Consider the following 26,957-nt stretch of genomic DNA (forward strand, 5'->3'; position numbering starts at 1 on the left):
GGGCCTTGACAAAAAATTCTTTAAAAATCCACGTTGTGTTCGACAGATGGGTAAAAAATTCTTTAAAAATCCAGGTTTTGTTTGACAGATGGGCCTTGGCAAAAAATTCTTCAAAAACCCACCTCTTTCTCGAAAGATGGGCCTTGGCGAAAATTCTTTAAAAATCCACCTTTCGTTCGACAGATGGGCCTTTGCAAAAAATTCTTTAAAAATCCACCTTTCGTTCGACAGATGGGCCTTGGCAAAAAATTCTTTAAAAATCCACGTTTTGTTGGACAGATGGGCCTTGGCAAAAAATTCTTTAAAAATCCACGTTTACTTCGACAGATGGGCCTTGGAAAAAATTCTTTAAAAATCCACTTCTTGTTGGACAGATGGGCCTTGGCAAAATATTCTTTAAAAATCTTCGTTTTGTACGACAGATGGGCCTTGGCAAAAAATCCACGTTTTGTTCGACAGATGGGCCTTGGCAAAAAATTCTTTAAAAATCCATGTTTACTTCGACAGATGGGCCTTGGAAAAAATTCTTTAAAAATCCACTTCTTGTTGGACAGATGGGCCTTGGCAAAATATTCTTTAAAAATCTTCGTTTTGTACGACAGATGGGCCTTGGAAAAAAAATCCACGTTTTGTTCGACAGATGGGCCTTGGCAAAAAATTCTTTAAAAATCCACGTTTTGTTCGACAGATGGGCCTTGGCGAAAAATTCTTTAAAAATCCACGTTTTGTTGGAAAGATGGGCCTTGGCAAAAAATTCTTTAAAAATCCACGTTTTGTTCGACAGATGGGCCTTGGCGAAAAATTCTTTAAAAATCCACGTTTTGTTGGAAAGATGGGCCTTGGCAAAAAATTCTTTAAAAATCCACGTTTTGTTGGTCCAAATGCGGTGGAAAAAATATTCTGAAAAAGTCCACGTTTTATTCTTAAAAATCTAGTTTTCTGCGTCTTCGGAGATTACTCCACCTCAAAAACCTGTTCCAAAGCACAATAAACCCTGTAAGTATACATTCCCAATTTTAAGGGTGACTGATTTGAAACTTGATCTCAATAAGATTTTCTCACATTTTCTCCATCAAGCTGTGAGCAAATATGGCTTTATTTTTTATTAAGACAAACAAAGGAAATGATTCTCTCTCCCTTAACCCTTATCAATCGACAAATGTCTTCACCTTGTCTATCAATGATAGATAATATTATTAAAATAAATATTGATATAACCAACCAACCAACCAACCACCCCCCTCCGAGTGACAGGTGAAATGTTGGGAAATAAATCAAATTGACTTTTAAATTCGATTGACACGCTATTACATGACAAAACAAACACTTTTAAGGGTTTCAAATCTTTTTTTTGCCTCTCCTTTTGTTGGTAATGAGCCAAGGATGATGAAATATTATCTTAATGAAATATGTGTCCCTCCACAGACGACAGGAGGCAGCACTTTGAAACCATGAAATATTGAAATTGTTTGAAGATATTACATAAAAAGGGAACAGAAAAAAAAAACAAAAAAAAATAAAACCTAAATAAATCTTTTTTATCTTCGTAGAGACTTTTTTACCTTCAAGGATTTATTTGTGTTTTCCTGTGTTGTTGTTGGTATATTTGAAATGTCATGCTGCGGCATACACACTCACCTTATACTCAGTTGTTGTTGCTTTAACACAAACGCAGACCTTTCCTTAATTTTCTTCTTCCTTGACCTTAATTGATCTCAAGTGGTTTCACAAAGATTTTTGTCTTTGTTCCTTTAAATTTTTTTTAAAATTCCACAACAACATAAAAGGATTCACCTCCTGATAAGATATCCAGCTTAGACTAGTTGTCTTGTGTATTTCACATGTTGTTGTAAAATTGAATTATTGTTGTAATTTATTGTTAAGTGTAGAACTTTCGCTCTTAACGTTTTTCATGCGCCTAAATTTACTTGTAGATCTTTATCGCCAAAGGTTACAAGTTTCAAGAAGAAGGTCAGAGGTCAGAAAAGTGTTAATTTCAGTTTGAAGAACATTTCAATGGGAAAACCTAGACAGGTAACCGAATTTCCACTAAATAATGTTCGTTAAGAATACTGCCTAAAATATGGAGTTTGGGGCGTTATTAAGCCGAAAAGTAGGGATTACAAATATTTTTAAGGCCCATCTATCCAACAACACGTGGATTTTTAAATAATTTTTTTCAAGGCCCATCTATCCAACAACACGTGGATTTTTAAATAATTTTTTCCAGGTCCATCTATCCAACAACACGTGGATTTTTAAATAATTTTTTTCAAGGCCCATCTATCCAACAACACGTGGATTTTTAAATAATTTTTTTCAAGGCCCATCTATCCAACAACACGTGGATTTTTAAATAATTTTTTTCAAGGCCCATCTATCCAACAACACGTGGATTTTTAAATAATTTTTTTCAAGGCCCATCTATCCAACAACACGTGGATTTTTAAATAATTTTTTTCAAGGCCCATCTATCCAACAATACGTGGATTTTTAAATAATTTTTTTCAAGGCCCATCTATCCAACAACACGTGGATTTTTAAATAATTTTTTTCAAGGCCCATCTATCCAACGACACGTGGATTTTTAAATAATTTTTTTCAAGGCCCATCTATCCAACGACACGTGGATTTTTAAATAATTTTTTTCAAGGCCCATCTATCCAACGACACGTGGATTTTTAAATAATTTTTTTCAAGGCCCATCTATACAACAACACGTGGATTTTTAAATAATTTTTTTCAAGGCCCATCTATCCAACGACACGTGGATTTTTAAATAATTTTTTTCAAGGTCCATCTATCCAACAACACGTGGATTTTTAAATAATTTTTTTCAAGGCCCATCTATCCAACGACACGTGGATTTTTAAATAATTTTTTTCAAGGCCCATCTATCCAACGACACGTGGATTTTTAAAAAATTTTTTTCAAGTCCATCTATCCAACAACACGTGGATTTTTAAATAATTTTTTCCAGGCCCATCTATCCAACAACACGTGGATTTTTAAATAATTTTTTTCAAGGCCCATCTATCCAACGACACGTGGATTTTTAAATAATTTTTTTCAAGGCCCATCTATCCAACGACACGTGGATTTTTAAATAATTTTTTTCAAGGCCCATCTATCCAACAACACGTGGATTTTTAAATAATTTTTTTCAAGGCCCATCTATCCAACGACACGTGGATTTTTAAATAATTTTTTTCAAGGCCCATCTATCCAACAACACGTGGATTTTTAAATAATTTTTTTCAAGGCCCATCTATCCAACGACACGTGGATTTTTAAATAATTTTTTTCAAGGTCCATCTATGCAACAACACTTGGATTTTTAAATAATTTTTTTTAAAGGCCCATCTATCCAACAACACTTGGATTTTTAAATAATTTTTTTCAAGGTCCACCTATCCAACAACACGTGGATTTTTAAATAATTTTTTTCAAGGTCCATCTATCCAACAACACGTGGATTTTTAAATAATTTTTTTCAAGGCCCATCTATCCAACAACACGTGGATTTTTAAATAATTTTTTTCAAGGCCCATCTATCCAACAACACGTGGATTTTTAAATAATTTTTTTCAAGGCCCATCTATCCAACAACACGTGGATTTTTAAATAATTTTTTTCAAGGCCCATCTATCCAACAACACGTGGATTTTTAAATAATTTTTTTCAAGGTCCATCTATCCAACAACACGTGGATTTTTAAATAATTTTTTCAAGGCCCATCTATCCAACAACACGTGGATTTTTAAATAATTTTTTTTTCAAGGCCCATCTATCCAACAACACGTGGATTTTTAAATAATTTTTTTTCAAGGCCCATCTATCCAACAACACATGGATTTTTAAATAGTTTTGTTGCAAGGCCCATCTATCCAACAACACGTGGATTTTTAAATAATTTTTTTCAAGGCCCATCTATCCAACAACACATGGATTTTTAAATAGTTTTGTTGCAAGGCCCATCTATCCAACAACACGTGGATTTCTAAATAATTTTTTTTCAAGGCCCATCTATCCAACAACACGTGGATTTTTAAATAATTTTTTTCAAGGTCCATCTATCCAACAACACGTGGATTTTTAAATAATTTTTTCAAGGCCCATCTATCCAACAACACGTGGATTTTTAAATAATTTTTTTTCAAGGCCCATCTATCCAACAACACGTTGATTTCTAAATAATTTTTTTTTCAAGGCCCATCTATCCAACAACACATGGATTTTTAAATAGTTTTTTTCAAGGTCCATCTATGCAACAACACTTGGATTTTTAAATAATTTTTTTTAAAGGCCCATCTATCCAACAACACTTGGATTTTTAAATAATTTTTTTCAAGGTCCACCTATCCAACAACACGTGGATTTTTAAATAATTTTTTTCAAGGTCCATCTATCCAACAACACGTGGATTTTTAAATAATTTTTTTCAAGGCCCATCTATCCAACAACACGTGGATTTTTAAATAATTTTTTTCAAGGCCCATCTATCCAACAACACGTGGATTTTTAAATAATTTTTTTCAAGGCCCATCTATCCAACAACACGTGGATTTTTAAATAATTTTTTTCAAGGCCCATCTATCCAACAACACGTGGATTTTTAAATAATTTTTTTTCAAGGCCCATCTATCCAACAACACGTTGATTTCTAAATAATTTTTTTCAAGGCCCATCTATCCAACGACACGTGGATTTTTAAATAATTTTTTTCAAGGTCCATCTATGCAACAACACTTGGATTTTTAAATAATTTTTTTTAAAGGCCCATCTATCCAACAACACTTGGATTTTTAAATAATTTTTTTCAAGGTCCACCTATCCAACAACACGTGGATTTTTAAATAATTTTTTTCAAGGTCCATCTATCCAACAACACGTGGATTTTTAAATAATTTTTTTCAAGGCCCATCTATCCAACAACACGTGGATTTTTAAATAATTTTTTTCAAGGCCCATCTATCCAACAACACGTGGATTTTTAAATAATTTTTTTCAAGGCCCATCTATCCAACAACACGTGGATTTTTAAATAATTTTTTTCAAGGCCCATCTATCCAACAACACGTGGATTTTTAAATAATTTTTTTTCAAGGCCCATCTATCCAACAACACGTTGATTTCTAAATAATTTTTTTCAAGGCCCATCTATCCAACGACACGTGGATTTTTAAATAATTTTTTTCAAGGTCCATCTATGCAACAACACTTGGATTTTTAAATAATTTTTTTTAAAGGCCCATCTATCCAACAACACTTGGATTTTTAAATAATTTTTTTCAAGGTCCACCTATCCAACAACACGTGGATTTTTAAATAATTTTTTTCAAGGTCCATCTATCCAACAACACGTGGATTTTTAAATAATTTTTTTCAAGGCCCATCTATCCAACAACACGTGGATTTTTAAATAATTTTTTTCAAGGCCCATTTATCCAACAACACGTGGATTTTTAAATAATTTTTTTCAAGGCCCATCTATCCAACAACACGTGGATTTTTAAATAATTTTTTTCAAGGCCCATCTATCCAACAACACGTGGATTTTTAAATAATTTTTTTCAAGGCCCATCTATCCAACAACACGTGGATTTTTAAATAATTTTTTTCAAGGCCCATCTATCCAACAACACGTGGATTTTTAAATAATTTTTTTCAAGGCCCATCTATCCAACAACACATGGATTTTTAAATAGTTTTGTTGCAAGGCCCATCTATCCAACAACACGTGGATTTCTAAATAATTTTTTTTCAAGGCCCATCTATCCAACAACACATGGATTTTTAAATAATTTTTTTCAAGGACCATCTATCCAACACGTGGATTTTTAAATATTTTTTTTCAAGGCCCATCTATCCAACAACACGTGGATTTTTAAATATTTTTTTTCAAGGCCCTTCTATCCAACAACACGTGGATTTTTATATAATTTTTTTCAAGGCCCATCTATCCAACAACACGTGGATTTTTAAATAATTTTTTTCAAGGCCCATCTATCCAACAACACGTGGATTTTTAAATAATTTTTTTCAAGGCCCATCTATCCAACAACACGTGGATTTTTAAATAATTTTTTTCAAGGCCCATCTATCCAACACCACGTGGATTTTTAAATAATTTTTTTCAAGGCCCATCTATCCAACAACACGTGGATTTTTAAATAATTTTTTTCAAGGCCCATCTATCCAACAGCACGTGGATTTTTAATTATTGTTTTTCAAGGCCCATCTATCCAACAACACGTGGATTTTTAAATAATTTTTTCCAGGCCCATCTATCCAACAACACGTGGATTTTTAAATAATTTTTTTCAAGGCCCATCTATCCAACAACACGTGGATTTTTAAATAATTTTTTTCAAGGCCCATCTATCCAACAACACGTGGATTTTTAAATAATTTTTTTCAAGGCCCATCTATCCAACACCACGTGGATTTTTAAATAATTTTTTTCAAGGCCCATCTATCCAACAACACGTGGATTTTTAAATAATTTTTTTTCAAGGCCCATCTATCCAACAACACGTTGATTTCTAAATAATTTTTTTCAAGGCCCATCTATCCAACGACACGTGGATTTTTAAATAATTTTTTTCAAGGTCCATCTATGCAACAACACTTGGATTTTTAAATAATTTTTTTTAAAGGCCCATCTATCCAACAACACTTGGATTTTTAAATAATTTTTTTCAAGGTCCACCTATCCAACAACACGTGGATTTTTAAATAATTTTTTTCAAGGTCCATCTATCCAACAACACGTGGATTTTTAAATAATTTTTTTCAAGGCCCATCTATCCAACAACACGTGGATTTTTAAATAATTTTTTTCAAGGCCCATCTATCCAACAACACGTGGATTTTTAAATAATTTTTTTCAAGGCCCATCTATCCAACAACACGTGGATTTTTAAATAATTTTTTTCAAGGCCCATCTATCCAACAACACGTGGATTTTTAAATAATTTTTTTCAAGGCCCATCTATCCAACAACACGTGGATTTTTAAATAATTTTTTTTCAAGGCCCATCTATCCAACAACACGTGGATTTTTAAATAATTTTTTTCAAGGTCCACCTATCCAACAACACGTGGATTTTTAAATAATTTTTTTCAAGGTCCATCTATCCAACAACACGTGGATTTTTAAATAATTTTTTTCAAGGCCCATCTATCCAACAACACGTGGATTTTTAAATAATTTTTTTCAAGGCCCATCTATCCAACAACACGTGGATTTTTAAATAATTTTTTTTCAAGGCCCATCTATCCAACAACACGTGGATTTTTAAATAATTTTTTTCAAGGTCCACCTATCCAACAACACGTGGATTTTTAAATAATTTTTTTCAAGGTCCACCTATCCAACAACACGTGGATTTTTAAATAATTTTTTTCAAGGCCCATCTATCCAACAACACGTGGATTTTTAAATAATTTTTTTCAAGGCCCATCTATCCAACAACACCTGGATTTTTAAATAATTTTTTTCAAGGCCCATCTATCCAACAACACGTGGATTTTTAAATAATTTTTTTCAAGGCCCATCTATCCAACAACACATGGATTTTTAAATAGTTTTGTTGCAAGGCCCATCTATCCAACAACACGTGGATTTCTAAATAATTTTTTTCAAGGCCCATCTATCCAACAACACATGGATTTTTAAATAGTTTTGTTGCAAGGCCCATCTATCCAACAACACGTGGATTTCTAAATAATTTTTTTCAAGGCCCATCTATCCAACAACACGTGGATTTTTAAATAATTTTTTTCAAGGCCCATCTATCCAACAACACATGGATTTTTAAATAGTTTTGTTGCAAGGCCCATCTATCCAACAACACGTGGATTTCTAAATAATTTTTTTTCAAGGTCCATCTATCCAACAACACGTGGATTTTTAAATAATTTTTTTCAAGGTCCATCTATCCAACAACACGTGGATTTTTAAATAATTTTTTTCAAGGCCCATCTATCCAACAACACGTGGATTTTTAAATAATTTTTTTCAAGGCCCATCTATCCAACAACACGTGGATTTTTAAATAATTTTTTTTCAAGGTCCATCTATCCAACAACACATGGATTTTTAAATAGTTTTGTTGCAAGGCCCATCTATCCAACAACACGTGGATTTCTAAATAATTTTTTTCAAGGCCCATCTATCCAACAACACGTGGATTTTTAAATAATTTTTTTCAAGGCCCATCTATCCAACAACACATGGATTTTTAAATAGTTTTGTTGCAAGGCCCATCTATCCAACAACACGTGGATTTCTAAATAATTTTTTTCAAGGCCCATCTATCCAACAACACGTGGATTTTTAAATAATTTTTTTCAAGGCCCATCTATCCAACAACACGTGGATTTTTAAATAATTTTTTTTCAAGGTCCATCTATCCAACAACACGTGGATTTTTAAATAATTTTTTTCAAGGTCCATCTATCCAACAACACGTGGATTTTTAAATAATTTTTTTCAAGGCCCATCTATCCAACAACACGTGGATTTTTAAATAATTTTTTTCAAGGCCCATCTATCCAACAACACGTGGATTTTTAAATAATTTTTTTCAAGGCCCATCTATCCAACAACACATGGATTTTTAAATAGTTTTGTTGCAAGGCCCATCTATCCAACAACACGTGGATTTCTAAATAATTTTTTTCAAGGCCCATCTATCCAACAACACGTGGATTTTTAAATAATTTTTTTCAAGGCCCATCTATCCAACAACACATGGATTTTTAAATAGTTTTGTTGCAAGGCCCATCTATCCAACAACACGTGGATTTCTAAATAATTTTTTTCAAGGCCCATCTATCCAACAACACGTGGATTTTTAAATAATTTTTTTCAAGGCCCATCTATCCAACAACACGTGGATTTTTAAATAATTTTTTTTCAAGGTCCATCTATCCAACAACACGTGGATTTTTAAATAATTTTTTTCAAGGTCCATCTATCCAACAACACGTGGATTTTTAAATAATTTTTTTCAAGGCCCATCTATCCAACAACACGTGGATTTTTAAATAATTTTTTTCAAGGCCCATCTATCCAACAACACGTGGATTTTTAAATAATTTTTTTCAAGGCCCATCTATCCAACAACACATGGATTTTTAAATAGTTTTGTTGCAAGGCCCATCTATCCAACAACACGTGGATTTCTAAATAATTTTTTTTCAAGGCCCATCTATCCAACAACACGTGGATTTCTAAATAATTTTTTTCAAGACCCATCTATCCAACAACACGTGGATTTTTAAATAATTTTTTTCAAGGCCCATCTATCCAACAACACGTGGATTTTTAAATAGTTTTGTTGCAAGGCCCATCTATCCAACAACACGTGGATTTTTAAATAATTTTTTTCAAGGCCCATCTATCCAACAACACGTGGATTTTTAAATAGTTTTGTTGCAAGGCCCATCTATCCAACAACACGTGGATTTTTAAATAATTTTTTTCAAGGCCCATCTATCCAACAGCACGTGGATTTTTAAATAATTTTTTTAAGGACCATCTATCCAACAACACGTGGATATTTAAATAATTTTTTTCAAGGCCCATCTATCCAACAACACGTGGATTTTTAAATAATTTTTTTCAAGACCCATCTATCCAACAACACGTGGATTTTTAAATAATTTTTTTCAAGGCCCATCTATCCAACAACACGTGGATTTTTAAATAATTTTTTTCAAGGCCCATCTATCCAACAACACATGGATTTTTAAATAATTTTTTTCAAGGACCATCTATCCAACACGTGGATTTTTAAATATTTTTTTTCAAGGCCCATCTATCCAACAACACGTGGATTTTTAAATAATTTTTTTCAAGGACCATCTATCCAACACGTGGATTTTTAAATATTTTTTTTCAAGGCCCTTCTATCCAACAACACGTGGATTTTTAAATAATTTTTTTCAAGGCCCATCTATCCAACAACACGTGGATTTTTAAATAGTTTTGTTGCAAGGCCCATCTATCCAACAACACGTGGATTTTTAAATAATTTTTTTCAAGACCCATCTATCCAACAACACGTGGATTTTTAAATAATTTTTTTAAGGACCATCTATCCAACAACACGTGGATTTTTAAATAATTTTTTTCAAGGCCCATCTATCCAACAACACGTGGATTTTTAAATAATTTTTTTCAAGACCCATCTATCCAACAACACGTGGATTTTTAAATAATTTTTTTCAAGGCCCATCTATCCAACAACACGTGGATTTTTAAATAATTTTTTTCAAGGCCCATCTATCCAACAACACATGGATTTTTAAATAATTTTTTTCAAGGACCATCTATCCAACACGTGGATTTTTAAATATTTTTTTTCAAGGCCCATCTATCCAACAACACGTGGATTTTTAAATAATTTTTTTCAAGGACCATCTATCCAACACGTGGATTTTTAAATATTTTTTTTCAAGGCCCTTCTATCCAACAACACGTGGATTTTTAAATAATTTTTTTCAAGGACCATCTATCCAACACGTGGATTTTTAAATATTTTTTTTCAAGGCCCTTCTATCCAACAACACGTGGATTTTTAAATAATTTTTTTCAAGGCCCATCTATCCAACAACACGTGGATTTTTAAATAATTTTTTTCAAGGTCCATCTATCCAACGACACGTGGATTTTTAAATAATTTTTTTCAAGGTCCATCTATCCAACAACACGTGGATTTTTAAATAATTTTTTTCAAGGCCCATCTATCCAACAACACGTGGATTTTTAAATAATTTTTTTCAAGGCCCATCTATCCAACAACACGTGGATTTTTAAATAATTTTTTTCAAGGCCCATCTATCCAACAACACGTGGATTTTTAAATAATTTTTTTCAAGGCCCATCTATCCAACAACACGTGGATTTTTAAATAATTTTTTCCAGGCCCATCTATCCAACAACACGTGGATTTTTAAATAATTTTTTTCAAGGTCCATCTATCCAACAACACGTGGATTTTTAAATAATTTTTTTCAAGGCCCATCTATCCAACAACACGTGGATTTTTAAATAATTTTTTTCAAGGCCCATCTATCCAACAACACGTGGATTTTTAAATAATTTTTTTCAAGGCCCATCTATCCAACAACACGTGGATTTTTAAATAATTTTTTTCAAGGCCCATCTATCCAACAACACGTGGATTTTTAAATAATTTTTTTCAAGGTCCATCTATCCAACAACACGTGGATTTTTAAATAATTTTTTCAAGGCCCATCTATCCAACAACACGTGGATTTTTAAATAATTTTTTTTCAAGGCCCATCTATCCAACAACACGTGGATTTTTAAATAATTTTTTTCAAGGCCCATCTATCCAACAACACATGGATTTTTAAATAGTTTTGTTGCAAGGCCCATCTATCCAACAACACGTGGATTTTTAAATAATTTTTTTCAAGGCCCATCTATCCAACAACACGTGGATTTTTAAATAGTTTTGTTGCAAGGCCCATCTATCCAACAACACGTGGATTTTTAAATAGTTTTGTTGCAAGGCCCATCTATCCAACAACACGTGGATTTTTAAATAATTTTTTTCAAGGCCCATCTATCCAACAACACGTGGATTTTTAAATAATTTTTTTCAAGACCCATCTATCCAACAACACGTGGATTTTTAAATAATTTTTTTCAAGGCCCATCTATCCAACAACACGTGGATTTTTAAATAATTTTTTTCAAGGCCCATCTATCCAGCAACACATGGATTTTTAAATAATTTTTTTCAAGGACCATCTATCCAACACGTGGATTTTTAAATATTTTTTTTCAAGGCCCATCTATCCAACAACACGTGGATTTTTAAATAATTTTTTTCAAGGACCATCTATCCAACACGTGGATTTTTAAATATTTTTTTTCAAGGCCCTTCTATCCAACAACACGTGGATTTTTAAATAATTTTTTTCAAGGCCCATCTATCCAACAACACGTGGATTTTTAAATAATTTTTTTCAAGGCCCATCTATCCAACAACACGTGGATTTTTAAATAATTTTTTTCAAGGCCCATCTATCCAACACCACGTGGATTTTTAAATAATTTTTTTCAAGGCCCATCTATCCAACAACACGTGGATTTTTAAATAATTTTTTTTCAAGGCCCATCTATCCAACAGCACGTGGATTTTTAATTATTGTTTTTCAAGGCCCATCTATCCAACAACACGTGGATTTTTAAATAATTTTTTCCAGGCCCATCTATCCAACAACACGTGGATTTTTAAATAATTTTTTTCCAGGCCCATCTATCCAACAACACGTGGATTTTTAAATAATTTTTTTCAAGGCCCATCTATCCAACAACACGTGGATTTTTAAATAATTTTTTCCAGGCCCATCTATCCAACAACACGTGGATTTTTAAATAATTTTTTTCAAGGCCCATCTATCCAACAACACGTGGATTTTTAAATAATTTCTTTCAAGGCCCATCTATCCAACGACACGTGGATTTTTAAATAATTTTTTTCAAGGCCCATCTATCCAACAACACGTGGATTTTTAAATAATTTTTTCCAGGCCCATCTATCCAACAACACGTGGATTTTTAAATAATTTTTTTCAAGGCCCATCTATCCAACAACACGTGGATTTTTAAATAATTTCTTTCAAGGCCCATCTATCCAACGACACGTGGATTTTTAAATAATTTTTTTCAAGGCCCATCTATCCAACAACACGTGGATTTTTAAATAATTTCTTTCAAGGCCCATCTATCCAACGACACGTGGATTTTTAAATAATTTTTTTCAAGGCCCATCTATCCAACAACACGTGGATTTTTAAATAATTTTTTTCAAGGCCCATCTATCCAACAACACGTGGATTTTTAAATAATTTCTTTCAAGGCCCATCTATCCAACGACACGTGGATTTTTAAATAATTTTTTTCAAGGCCCATCTATCCAACAACACGTGGATTTTTAAATAATTTTTTTCAAGGCCCATCTATCCAACAACACGTGGATTTTTAAATAATTTTTTTCAAGGCCCATCTATCCAACAACACGTGGATTTTTAAATAATTTTTTTCAAGGCCCATCTATCCAACAACACGTGGATTTTTAAATAATTTCTTTCAAGGCCCATCTATCCAACGACACGTGGATTTTTAAATAATTTTTTTCAAGGCCCATCTATCCAACAACACGTGGATTTTTAAATAATTTTTTTCAAGGCCCATCTATCCAACAACACGTGGATTTTTAAATAATTTTTTCCAGGCCCATCTATCCAACAACACGTGGATTTTTAAATAATTTTTTTCAAGGCCCATCTATCCAACAACACGTGGATTTTTAAATAATTTCTTTCAAGGCCCATCTATCCAACGACACGTGGATTTTTAAATAATTTTTTTCAAGGCCCATCTATCCAACAACACGTGGATTTTTAAATAATTTCTTTCAAGGCCCATCTATCCAACGACACGTGGATTTTTAAATAATTTTTTTCAAGGTCCATCTATCCAACAACACGTGGATTTTTAAATAATTTTTTCCAGGCCCATCTATCCAACAACACGTGGATTTTTAAATAATTTTTTTCAAGGCCCATCTATCCAACGACACGTGGATTTTTAAATAATTTTTTTCAAGGCCCATCTATCCAACGACACGTGGATTTTTAAATATTTTTTTTTCAAGGCCCATCTATCCAACGACACGTGGATTTTTAAATAATTTTTTTCAAGGCCCATCTATCCAACAACACGTGGATTTTTAAATAATTTTTTTCAAGGCCCATCTATCCAACGACACGTGGATTTTTAAATAATTTTTTTCAAGGTCCATCTATCCAACAACATGTGGATTTTTAAATAATTTTTTTCAAGGTCCATCTATGCAACAACACTTGGATTTTTAAATAATTTTTTTAAAGGCCCATCTATCCAACAACACTTGGATTTTTAAATAATTTTTTTCAAGGTCCACCTATCCAACAACACGTGGATTTTAAATAATTTTTTTCAAGGTCCATCTATCCAACAACACGTGGATTTTTAAATAATTTTTTTCAAGGCCCATCTATCCAACAACACAGGGATTTTTAAATAATTTTTTTCAAGGCCCATCTATCCAACAACACGTGGATTTTTAAATAATTTTTTTCAAGGCCCATCTATCCAACAACACGTGGATTTTTAAATAATTTTTTTTCAAGGCCCATCTATCCAACAACACGTGGATTTTTAAATAATTTTTTTCAAGGTCCATCTATCCAAGAACACGTGGATTTTTAAATAATTTTTTTCAAGGCCCATCTATCCAACAACACGTGGATTTTTAAATAATTTTTTTCAAGGCCCATCTATCCAACAACACGTGGATTTTTAAATAATTTTTTTCAAGGCCCATCTATCCAACAACACGTGGATTTTTAAATAATTTTTTTCAAGGCCCATCTATCCAACAACACGTGGATTTTTAAATAATTTTTTTCAAGGTCCACCTATCCAACAACACGTGGATTTTTAAATAATTTTTTTCAAGGTCCATCTATCCAACAACACGTGGATTTTTAAATAATTTTTTTCAAGGCCCATCTATCCAACAACACGTGGATTTTTAAATAATTTTTTTCAAGGCCCATCTATCCAACAACACGTGGATTTTTAAATAATTTTTTTCAAGGCCCATCTATCCAACAACACGTGGATTTTTAAATAATTTTTTTCAAGGCCCATCTATCCAACAACACGTGGATTTTTAAATAATTTTTTTCAAGGCCCATCTATCCAACAACACGTGGATTTTTAAATAATTTTTTTCAAGGCCCATCTATCCAACAACACGTGGATTTTTAAATAATTTTTTTCAAGGCCCATCTATCCAACGACACGTGGATTTTTAAATAATTTTTTTTCAAGGTCCATCTATCCAACAACACGTGGATTTTTAAATAATTTTTTTCAAGGCCCATCTATCCAACGACACGTGGATTTTTAAATAATTTTTTTCAAGGCCCATCTATCCAACGACACGTGGATTTTTAAATAATTTTTTTCAAGGTCCATCTATCCAACAACACGTGGATTTTTAAATAATTTTTTCCAGGCCCATCTATCCAACAACACGTGGATTTTTAAATAATTTTTTTCAAGGCCCATCTATCCAACGACACGTGGATTTTTAAATAATTTTTTTCAAGGCCCATCTATCCAACGACACGTGGATTTTTAAATAATTTTTTTCAAGGCCCATCTATCCAACGACACGTGGATTTTTAAATAATTTTTTTCAAGGCCCATCTATCCAACAACACGTGGATTTTTAAATAATTTTTTTCAAGGCCCATCTATCCAACGACACGTGGATTTTTAAATAATTTTTTTCAAGGTCCATCTATCCAACAACATGTGGATTTTTAAATAATTTTTTTCAAGGTCCATCTATGCAACAACACTTGGATTTTTAAATAATTTTTTTTAAAGGCCCATCTATCCAACAACAAGTGGATTTTTAAATAATTTATTTCAAGGTGGATTTTTAAATAATTTTTTTCAAGGCCCATCTATCCAACAACACGTGGATTTTTAAATAATTTTTTTCAAGGCCCATCTATCCAACAACACGTGGATTTTTAAATAATTTTTTTCAAGGCCCATCTATCCAACAACACGTGGATTTTTAAATAATTTTTTTCAAGGCCCATCTATCCAACAACACGTGGATTTTTAAATAATTTTTTTCAAGGCCCATCTATCCAACAACACATGGATTTTTAAATAATTTTTTTCAAGGCCCATCTATCCAACAACACGTGGATTTTTAAATAATTTTTTTTCAAGGCCCATCTATCCAACAACACGTGGATTTTTAAATAATTTTTTTCAAGGTCCATCTATCCAAGAACACGTGGATTTTTAAATAATTTTTTTCAAGGTCCATCTATCCAAGAACACGTGGATTTTAAACAATTTTTTTCAAGGCCCATCTATCCAACAACACGTGGATTTTTAAATAATTTATTTCAAGGTCCATCTATCCAACAACACCTGGATTTTTCAATAATTTTTTTCAAGGCCCATCTATCCAACAACACGTGGATTTTTAAATAATTTATTTCAAGGTCCATCTATCCAAAAACACGTGGATTTTTAAATAATTTTTTTCAAGGCCCATCTATCCAACAACACTTGGATTTTTTAAATAATTTTAATCAAGGCCCATCTATCCAACAACACTTGGATTTTTAAATAATTTTTTTCAAGGCCCATCTATCCAACAACACGTGGATTTTTAAATAATTTTTTTCAAGGCCCATCTATCCAACAACACGTGGATTTTTAAATAATTTTTTTCAAGGCCCATCTATCCAACAACACGTGGATTTTTAAATATTTTTTTTCAAGGTCCATCTATTTAACAACAAGTGGATTTTTAAATAATTTTTTTCAAGGCCCATCTATCCAACAACACGTGGATTTTTAAATAATTTTTTTCAAGGCCCATCTATCCAACAACACGTGGATTTTTAAATAATTTTTTTCAAGGCCCATCTATCCAACAACACGTGGATTTTTAAATAATTTTTTTCAAGGCCCATCTATCCAACAACACGTGGATTTTTAAATAATTTTTTTCAAGGCCCATCTATCCAACAACACGTGGATTTTTAAATAATTTTTTTCAAGGCCCATCTATCCAACAACACGTGGATTTTTAAATAATTTTTTTCAAGGTCCATCTATCCAAGAACACGTGGATTTTTAAATAATTTTTTTCAAGGTCCATCTATCCAAGAACACGTGGATTTTTAAATAATTTTTTTCAAGGTCCATCTATTTAACAACAAGTGGATTTTTAAATAATTTTTTTCAAGGTCCATCTATTTAACAACAAGTGGATTTTTAAACAATTTTTTTCAAGGCCCATCTATCCAACAACACGTGGATTTTTAAATAATTTATTTCAAGGTCCATCTATCCAACAACACCTGGATTTTTCAATAATTTTTTTTCAAGGCCCATCTATCCAACAACACTTGGATTTTTAAATAATTTTAATCAAGGCCCATCTATCCAACAACACGTGGATTTTTAAATAATTTTTTTCAAGGCCCATCTATCCAACAACACGTGGATTTTTAAATAATTTTTTTCAAGGCCCATCTATCCAACAACACATGGATTTTTAAATAATTTTTTTCAAGGCCCATCTATCCAACAACACGTGGATTTTTAAATAATTTTTTTCAAGGCCCATCTATCCAACAACACGTGGATTTTTAAATAATTTTTTTCAAGGTCCATCTATCCAAGAACACGTGGATTTTTAAATAATTTTTTTCAAGGTCCATCTATCCAAGAACACGTGGATTTTTAAATAATTTTTTTCAAGGTCCATCTATTTAACAACAAGTGGATTTTTAAATAATTTTTTTCAAGGTCCATCTATTTAACAACAAGTGGATTTTTAAACAATTTTTTTCAAGGCCCATCTATCCAACAACACGTGGATTTTTAAATAATTTATTTCAAGGTCCATCTATCCAACAACACCTGGATTTTTCAATAATTTTTTTCAAGGCCCATCTATCCAACAACACGTGGATTTTTAAATAATTTATTTCAAGGTCCATCTATCCAAAAACACGTGGATTTTTAAATAATTTTTTTCAAGGCCCATCTATCCAACAACACTTGGATTTTTAAATAATTTTAATCAAGGCCCATCTATCCAACAACACTTGGATTTTTAAATAATTTTTTTCAAGGCCCATCTATCCAACAACACGTAGATTTTTAAATAATTTTAATCAAGGCCCATCTATCCAACAACACGTGGATTTTTAAATAATTTTTTTCAAGGCCCATCTATCCAACAACACGTGGATTTTTAAATATTTTTTTTCAAGGTCCATCTATTTAACAACAAGTGATTTTTAAATAATTTGTTTCAAGGCCCATCTATCCAACAACACGTGGATTTTTAAATTTTTTTCAAGGCCCATCTATCCAACAACACGTGGATTTTTAAATAATTTTTTTCAAGGCCCATCTATCCAACAACACGTGGATTTTTAAATAATTTTTTTCAAGGCCCATCTATCCAACAACACGTGGATTTTTAAATAATTTTTTTCAAGGCCCATCTATCCAACAACACATGGATTTTTAAATAATTTTTTTCAAGGCCCATCTATCCAACAACACGTGGATTTTTAAATAATTTTTTTCAAGGCCCATCTATCCAACAACACGTGGATGTTTAAATAATTTTTTTTCAAGGCCCATCTATCCAACAACACAGGGATTTTTAAATAATTTTTTTCAAGGCCAATCTATCCAACAACACAGGGATTTTTAAATAATTTTTTTCAAGGCCCATCTATCCAACAACACGTGGATTTTTAAATAATTTTTTTCAAGGCCCATCTATCCAACAACACGTGGATGTTTAAATAATTTTTTTCAAGGCCCATCTATCCAACAACACGTGGATTTTTAAATAATTTTTTTCAAGGTCCATCTATCCAAGAACACGTGGATTTTTAAATAATTTTTTTCAAGGTCCATCTATCCAAGAACACGTGGATTTTTAAATAATTTTTTCAAGGTCCATCTATCCAAGAACACGTGGATTTTTAAATAATTTTTTTCAAGGTCCATCTATCCAAGAACACGTGGGTTTTTAAATAATTTTTTTCAAGGTCCATATATCCAAGAATACGTGGATTTTTAAATAATTTTTTTCAAGGTCCATCTATCCAAGAACACGTGGATTTTTAAATAATTTTTTTCAAGGTCCATCTATTTAACAACACGTGGATTTTTAAATAATTTTTTTCAAGGCCCATCTATCCAACAACACGTGGATTTTTAAATAATTTTTTTCAAGGCCCATCTATCCAACAACACGTGGATTTTTAAATAATTTTTTTCAAGGCCCATCTATCCAACAACACGTGGATTTTTAAATAATTTTTTTCAAGGCCCATCTATCCAACAACACGTGGATTTTTAAATAATTTTTTTCAAGGCCCATCTATCCAACAACACGTGGATTTTTAAATAATTTTTTTCAAGGCCCATCTATCCAACAACACGTGGATTTTTAAATAATTTTTTTCAAGGCCCATCTATCCAACAACACGTGGATTTTTAAATAATTTTTTTCAAGGCCCATCTATCCAACAACACGTGGATTTTTAAATAATTTATTTCAAGGTCCATCTGTTGAACAGCACTTGGATTTTTTAATAATTTTTTTCAAGGCCCATCTATCCAACAACACGTGGATTTTTAAATAATTTTTTTTCAAGGTCCATCTGTTGAACAGCACTTGGATTTTTAAATAATTTTTTTCAAGGTCCATCTATCCAACAACACGTGGATTTTTAAATAATTTTTTTCAAGGTCCATCTATCCAACAACACGTGGATTTTTAAACAATTTTTTTCAAGGCCCATCTATCCAACAACACGTGGATTTTTAAATAATTTTTTCCAGGCCCATCTATCCAACAACACCTGGATTTTTAAATTATTTTTTTCAAGGCCTATCTATCCAACAACACGTGGATTTTTAAATAATTTATTTCAAGGTCCATCTGTTGAACAGCACTTGGATTTTTAAATAATTTTTTTCAAGGCCCATCTATCCAACAACACGTGGATTTTTAAATAATTTTTTTCAAGGTCCATCTATCCAACAACACGTGGATTTTTAAACAATTTTTTTCAAGGCCCATCTATCCAACAACACGTGGATTTTTAAATAATTTTTTCCAGGCCCATCTATCCAACAACACCTGGATTTTTAAATTATTTTTTTCAAGGCCCATCTATCCAACAACACGTGGATTTTTAAATAATTTTTTTCAAGGCCCATCTATCCAACAACACGTGGATTTTTAAATAATTTTTTTCAAGGCCCATCTATCCAACAACACGTGGATTTTTAAATAATTTTTTTCAAGGCCCATCTATCCAACAACACGTGGATTTTTAAATAATTTTTTTCAAGGCCCATCTATCCAACAACACGTGGATTTTTAAATAATTTTTTTCAAGGCCCATCTATCCAACAACACGTGGATTTTTAAATAATTTTTTTCAAGGCCCATCTATCCAACAACACGTGAATTTTTAAATAATTTAGCGGCTCTTTTAGATTCTCCCACGATTGCTGACGTGCATTCCCCAGCGGAAGAAAATCTCCAATTTCATTTAAAATAAAATTCCATATTTAAAATTCTCCCTCTTCAATTCTGAGCCGCACATCTTATCACTTTTATTTCCCCCTCAAAGCACACCTCCTCATTGAAAGGTATTTCATAATTCAACGAATCATAAAGTGACACATAACATGACAATATGCATGTTCGCAAATGACAAGTGATATTTTTTTAAAGGCAAACTCAGAAATTGATGGGATAATAGGCTATCAAATATACCCCACACACACACCAACACATTCAATTCCTTGCGTAAATTAATATGATAGCCGCCTATCAAGTGTTGATAGAACACCTGTGCCATAGAAGAATTTCAAGTATAAAAGGAAATCGCCATAGAATAGGAGTGGCAGTCAAACGTGAATGGGAAATCCTGCGAAAATAAAATTCTTGAAAAATAAAGCAATTCAATACCGCCTGAGATAAGGAGTGAGAAAGTGGAAATGGGAATTTTTAAAATTTTTAATTTCGTGGGATTAATTATTGGTTGTTTCGGCTCCCTAACATGGCAAGGGGAAAGAAATATATCAGATGTTTCAATAGGTCTTCCAAGCAAGATTTGATAAAAAATATCAAAAATTAAATAAAATATATATTCCATCTTCCAGCCCTCTCACAAATCGTAAAGGGTCTCCATCCCATACAACTGGCAATTTTGGTAAAACCCTCCAATAAGATTTCCGCCAACGATTGGGAAATGGATCCAGATTTACGTGTCCATGTCGATGATTTTGTTCTGAAACTTCATCAATTGTATTTCAAATCGGTGATATTTTATGATGAGGAATTATTTTTTCGCTTCGTCGAATCGAGTCTTACGGGTTCCATAGAAAGTGTAAATTTGATTTTTTGCCAGCCGGGAGAATTGCCTCAAATGATTTTGGAACGTCGACTGGCCCATCGTTTAAGTCTGTTCATTTTCTATTGGGGTGCCAAACATCCTCCAAAGAGATCGGAGATTGATTTTCGTGAACCAATGCGTGCCGTGGTCATAACAAGGCCAAGGAAGAAGGCGTAAGTTCAAATGTGAGCGATTTGGGAGATTTATTTTGAAATGAAGGATTATATTTATAGTTTTCGCATCTATTACAATCAAGCCCATCCAGATGGTAATGGCCGCTTATCGCTGGTCAGTTGGTATGATGGTGATAATTTGGGCTTGAGCAAGGAACCACTGCTACCGCCGGCTTCAAATGTCTACTCGAATTTCCATGGTCGTGTTTTTCGTGTACCAGTTTTTCATGTAAGTGCGAAATTATAAAAGTAATAAGATTAGAATACTTTGGATAATAGTTATATTGAATCGGATAACGTGAATAAAGGATTTATATGATTTGGATAAGGCGGATAATGGTTTTATATGACTGGGATAGCCTGTGTAAGGTTATTAAAAGTTAAAAGAAGGTGCTTATTCTGTCTATATGATGCGGATAACGTGGATAAAGGGTGTATATGATTCGGACAAGCTGGATAACGCCTTTATATGCCTGGGATAATCTTTTCAAGGTTTTTATATAATTAAAATAAGGTGCTGAATCTATACATATGATACGGATAAGCTGCATAATGTTTTTATATGTCTGGGATAATCTGTTTAAGTTTTTTTGTATTCGGATAACATGGATAAATGGTTTATATGATTCGGATAATCTGGATAATGGTTTTTTATGACTGGTATAATCTAATAAAGCATTTCATATTTAATACAACGTATACACGCGTTCCATATAGTTCGGATAAAATAATTAATGCAAAAGGGTAACGTGGATAACATATTTAATGTAAATGGATAACGTGGATAACATATTTAATGAGTGGATAACATATTTAACACACATTTTAAGCAAATGGATGAAGAGGATAACATTTTTAAAGCAAATCGATAATGTGGATAACATACTTAAGCAACTGGGCACATTTAAAGCAAATGGATAACGTGGATAATGCATTTAAAACTATTGTATAACGCGGATAATGAAACTAAAGCAAATGGATAAAGTGGATAATGCTTTTAAAACTATTGGGTAACGTGGACAATGCATTTAAAACTTGTGGATAACACGGATAATGCATTTTAAGCTATTTGATAAGGTGGATAATGTATTTAAAGCTAAGAGATAACACGGCTTATGCGTTTAATGCTATTGGATAACGTGGACAAAATCAAAGCAAATGGATAACGTAGATAATGCATTTAAAGCTATAGATAACGCGGATAATGCATTTAAAGCTAATGGATAACGTGGATAATACAGTTAAATATATTGGATGACATAGACAATACCTCTACAGTTAATGAATAACGTGGATAATGTATTGTAACTATTGGATAACGTATAAAATACATTTAAATTTAAAGGATATCGCGGATAATGCATTTAAAGCGGTTGGATAACGGGGATAATGCATTTAGAGCTTATGGATAATGCATTTAATGCAATAACGTGGATGCTGCATTTGAATCATGTGGATAAAGCGGATAATGCATTTAAAGCTATTGTATAACGCGGATAATCCATTTAAAGTTTATGGATGATGTGGATAATGCATTTAATGATAAAGGATAACGGAAATAAGGTTATTGGATAACGTAACGGTTATTGGATAATGCATCTAAATCTAACGGATAACACGGATAATTCAGTTAAAACTATTGGATATCGCGGATTATGCATTCAAAGCAAATTGATCATATGGATAATGCATTTAGGGCTAATGGATAATGCGGATAATGCATTTACAGATGTTAGATAACGCGTATAATGTATGTAAAGCAATTGGATAACGTCGATAATGTATTTTAAGCTAAGCGATAGCACGGCTTATGCGTTTAATGCTATCGGATAACGCGGATAATGCATTTAAAGCTATTGGATAGCGCGGATGATACATTTTAAGCTAATGGATAACGCGGATAGTACATTTAAATATATTGGATAACGTAGACAATGCCTCTAAAGTTAATGAATATCGCGGATAATGCATTTAAAGCCATTGGATAACGCGGATAATGCATTTAAAGCTAATGGATAACGTGGATAATCCATTTAAAGCTTATAAATAATGCATTTAATGCTATAACGTGGATACTTCATTTGAAGCAAGTGGATAATGCGGATAATGTATTTAAAACTAATGTATAACGCGGATAATCCATATAAAGTTTATGGATGATGTGGATAATGCATTTAAAGATAACGGATAACGTGAATAATGCAAATAAGGTTATTGGATAACGTGGATAATGCATCTAAATCTAAGGGATAACACGGATAATGCATTTAAAATTATTGGATATCGCGGATAATGCATTCAAAGCAAATTTATCATATGGATAATGCAATTAGTGCTAACGGATAATGCATTTACAGCTGTTAGATAACGCGTATAATGTATGTAAAGCTATTGGATAACGTTTATAATGCATTTTAAGCTAAGAGATAACGCGGCTTATGCGTTTAATGCTATCGGATAACGTGGATAAAGCATTTAAAGCAAATGGCTAACGCGGATAATGCATTTAAAGCTTATGAATAATACAATTAAAGCTAATGGATAACGCGGAAAATACATTTAGATATATTTCATAACGTAGACAATGCCTCTAAAGTTAATGAATATCGCGGATAATGCATTTAAAGCCATTGGATAACGCGGATAATGCATTTAAAGCTAATGGATAACGTGGATAATGCATTTAAAGCTTATGAATAATGCATTTAATGCTATAACGTGGATACTGCATTTGAATCAAGTGGACAATCCAGATAATGCATTTAAAGCTAATATATAAGCGGGAAATCCATTTAAAGCTTATGGATGATGTGGATAATGCATTTAAAGATAATAGATAACGTTAATAATGCAAATAAGGTTTTTGGATAATGCATTTAAAGCTAAGGGATAATGCATTTAAAACTATTGAATAACGTGGATAATGTATATAATGTATATAAAGCTATTGTATATCGCGGATAATGCATTCAAAACAAATTGATAATGTGGATAACACATTTAGGGCTAATGGATAATGTGGATAATGCGTTTAAAGTTGTTAGATAACGCGTATAATATATGTAATGCTATTGGATAACGTCGATAATGTATTTTAAGCTATTAGATAACGCGGATAATTCATTTAAAGCTATTGGATAACGCGGATAATACATTTAAAGCTAATTAATAACGTGGATACTACATTTAAATCCATTAGATAACGTGGACAATACCTTTAAAGTTAATGGATAACGTGGATAATGTATTTACAGCTATTGGATAACGTAGACAATACATTTAAATTTAATGAATATCACGGATAATGCATTTAAAGCCATTAGATAATGCCGGTAATGCATTTAAAGCTAATGAATAACATGGATAATACATTTAAATCTATTGGATAACGTAGACAATGCATCTAAAGTTAATGGATAACGTGGATAATGCTTTTAAAGCTTAGGGATAACTCGGATAATGCATTTAAAACTATTGGATAACGTGGATAATGAATTTAAAGCTGTTGGATATGGCGGATAATGCATTCAAAGCAGACTAATAATATGTATAATGCATTTAGAGCTAATGGATAAAGCGGATAATGCATTTCCAGCTGTTAGATAACGCGTATACTAGATACCAAGCTATTGGATAACGTCGATAATGTATTCTAAGCTAAGAGATAACGCGGCTTATGCTTTTAATGCTATCGGATAACGTGGATAAAGCATTTAAAGCAAATGGATAACGTAGATAATGCATTTAAAGCCATTAGATAAGGCGGATAATACATTTAAAACTATTGGATAATGCGGATAATAAATTTAAAGCTAATGGATATCGCGGATAATACATTTAAATATAATGAATAACGTAGACAAAGCCTCTAAAGATAATGAATATCGCGGATAATGCATTTAAGGCCATTGGATAACGCGGATAATGCATTTAAAGCTGTTGGAAAACGGGGATAATACATCTAAAGCTTATGAATAATGTATTTAATGCCATAACGTGGATACTGCATTTGAAGCAATAGGATAATGCGGATAATGCATTTAAAGCTAATGTATAATACGGATAATCCATTTAAAGCTTATGGATGATGGGGATAATACACTTAAAGGTAATGGATAATGCGAATAATGCAAATAAGGTTATTGCATAACGTGGATAATGCATTTAAAGCTTAGGGATAACTCGGATAATGCATTTAAAACTATTGGATAACGTGGATAATGTATTTAAAGCTATTGGATAACGCGGATAATGCATTCTATGCAGACTAATAATACGGATAATGCATTTAGGGCTAATGGATAATGCGGATAATGCATTTACAGCTGTTAGATAACGCTCCTAATTCATTTCAAGCTATTGGATAACGCATAGAATACATTTAAAGCTAATGGATAATGTGTATAATACATTCAAATACATATATTGGATAACGTAGACAATACCTCTAAAGTTAATGAATAACGTGGATAATATATTTAAAGCTACTGGATAACATTGAAAATACAATTAAATTTAAAGGATATCGCGGATAATGCATTTAAAGCCATTGGATAACGTGGATAATGCATTTAAAGTTTATGAATAATGCATTTAATGCTATAACGTGGATACTGCATTTGAATATATTGGATAACGTAGACAATGCCTCTACAGGTAATGAATATCGCGGATATTGCATTTAAAGCCATTGGATAACTCGGATAATGCATTTAAAGCTAATGGATAATGCAGTTAATGCTATAACGTGGATACTGCATTAGAATCAAGTGGATAATGCGGATAATGTATTTAAAGGTTATCGATAACTCGGATAATCCATTTAATGCTTATGGATGATGTAGATAATGCACTTCAAGGTAGTGGATAACGCGGATAATGTAATAATGCTATTGGATAACGTGTATAATGCATTTAAATCTAAGGGATAACTCGGATAATGCATTCAAAGCAAATGGAGAACGTGGATAATGCATTTAAAGCTATTGGATAATGTATTAAAGCTAATGGATAACGTGGATAATCCGGATAACGCGGATAATGCATTAAAGCTAATGGATAACGTCGATAATCCATTTGAAGTTTATGGATAACTCGGAAAATCCACTTAAAGCTATTGGATGATATGGATAATGTATTTAAAGCTAAGGGACAATGCGGATAATGCATTTAAAACTAAAGATTTGTAATAGGGCTCAAAGTCGATAATGAACGTGGATTTTTTAAAGATTTTTTGGAGGACTCAAGTGATAATTAAAAATCGACATTATTTAAAAATTTACTAAATATGTGTTTAAAGATCCACGTTAATAGAAAGTTAATTAAAAACATTTTCAAAACCCACGTTAATAATTAAAAACATTTTTCAAAATTCACGTTATTTAAATATAAATATTTTTTCTAAAACCACATTAATTAAAAATAATTCTAAAAATCCAAGTAAATTAAACATTTTTATAAAAACCGACGTTAATTAAAAATTAAATAAAAATACTTTTCAAAAATCCACGTCAATTAAAAATTAATTTAAAATCCACATTAATTAAAAATTAATTAAAAACCACATTAATAAAAAATTAATTAAAAATCCACTTTAAGTAAAAATTAAATAAAAATACTTTTCAAAAATTAAGGTAATTAAAAGTGAATTAAAAATCCACGTTAATTACAAATTAGTTTAAATTAATTCCACGTTAATAAAAAATT

At 32.0% G+C, this 26,957-nt stretch overlaps 2 protein-coding genes across 3 annotated transcripts in view; one reads left to right on the plus strand and one right to left on the minus strand.

The window, feature by feature from the left end:
• Ir40a (Ionotropic receptor 40a) overlaps window positions 1-26,957 on the plus strand; it is a 283,859-nt gene that overhangs the window by 234,830 nt on the left and 22,072 nt on the right. The window contains exons 1-3 of one of the 2 annotated variants that reach the window (XM_073967325.1): window positions 20,407-20,780; window positions 20,846-21,251; window positions 21,312-21,480. In XM_073967325.1, coding sequence (XP_073823426.1) covers window positions 20,681-20,780; window positions 20,846-21,251; window positions 21,312-21,480 — 675 coding nt within the window. In that variant the 5' untranslated portion in view covers window positions 20,407-20,680. Of the gene's footprint in view, window positions 1-20,406; window positions 20,781-20,845; window positions 21,252-21,311; window positions 21,481-26,957 lie in introns of those variants that run through there. The other variant, XM_073967326.1, reaches the window with a different exon arrangement.
• The window catches only part of LOC141393817 (uncharacterized), a 270,846-nt gene that overhangs the window by 230,243 nt on the left and 13,646 nt on the right, over window positions 1-26,957 (minus strand). The window lies entirely within an intron of this gene.

This window comes from Musca autumnalis, unplaced genomic scaffold, assembly GCF_047663935.1.
Source record: "Musca autumnalis isolate F117 unplaced genomic scaffold, ASM4766393v1 scaffold_2, whole genome shotgun sequence".
NCBI classification, from domain to species: Eukaryota; Metazoa; Arthropoda; class Insecta; order Diptera; family Muscidae; genus Musca; species Musca autumnalis.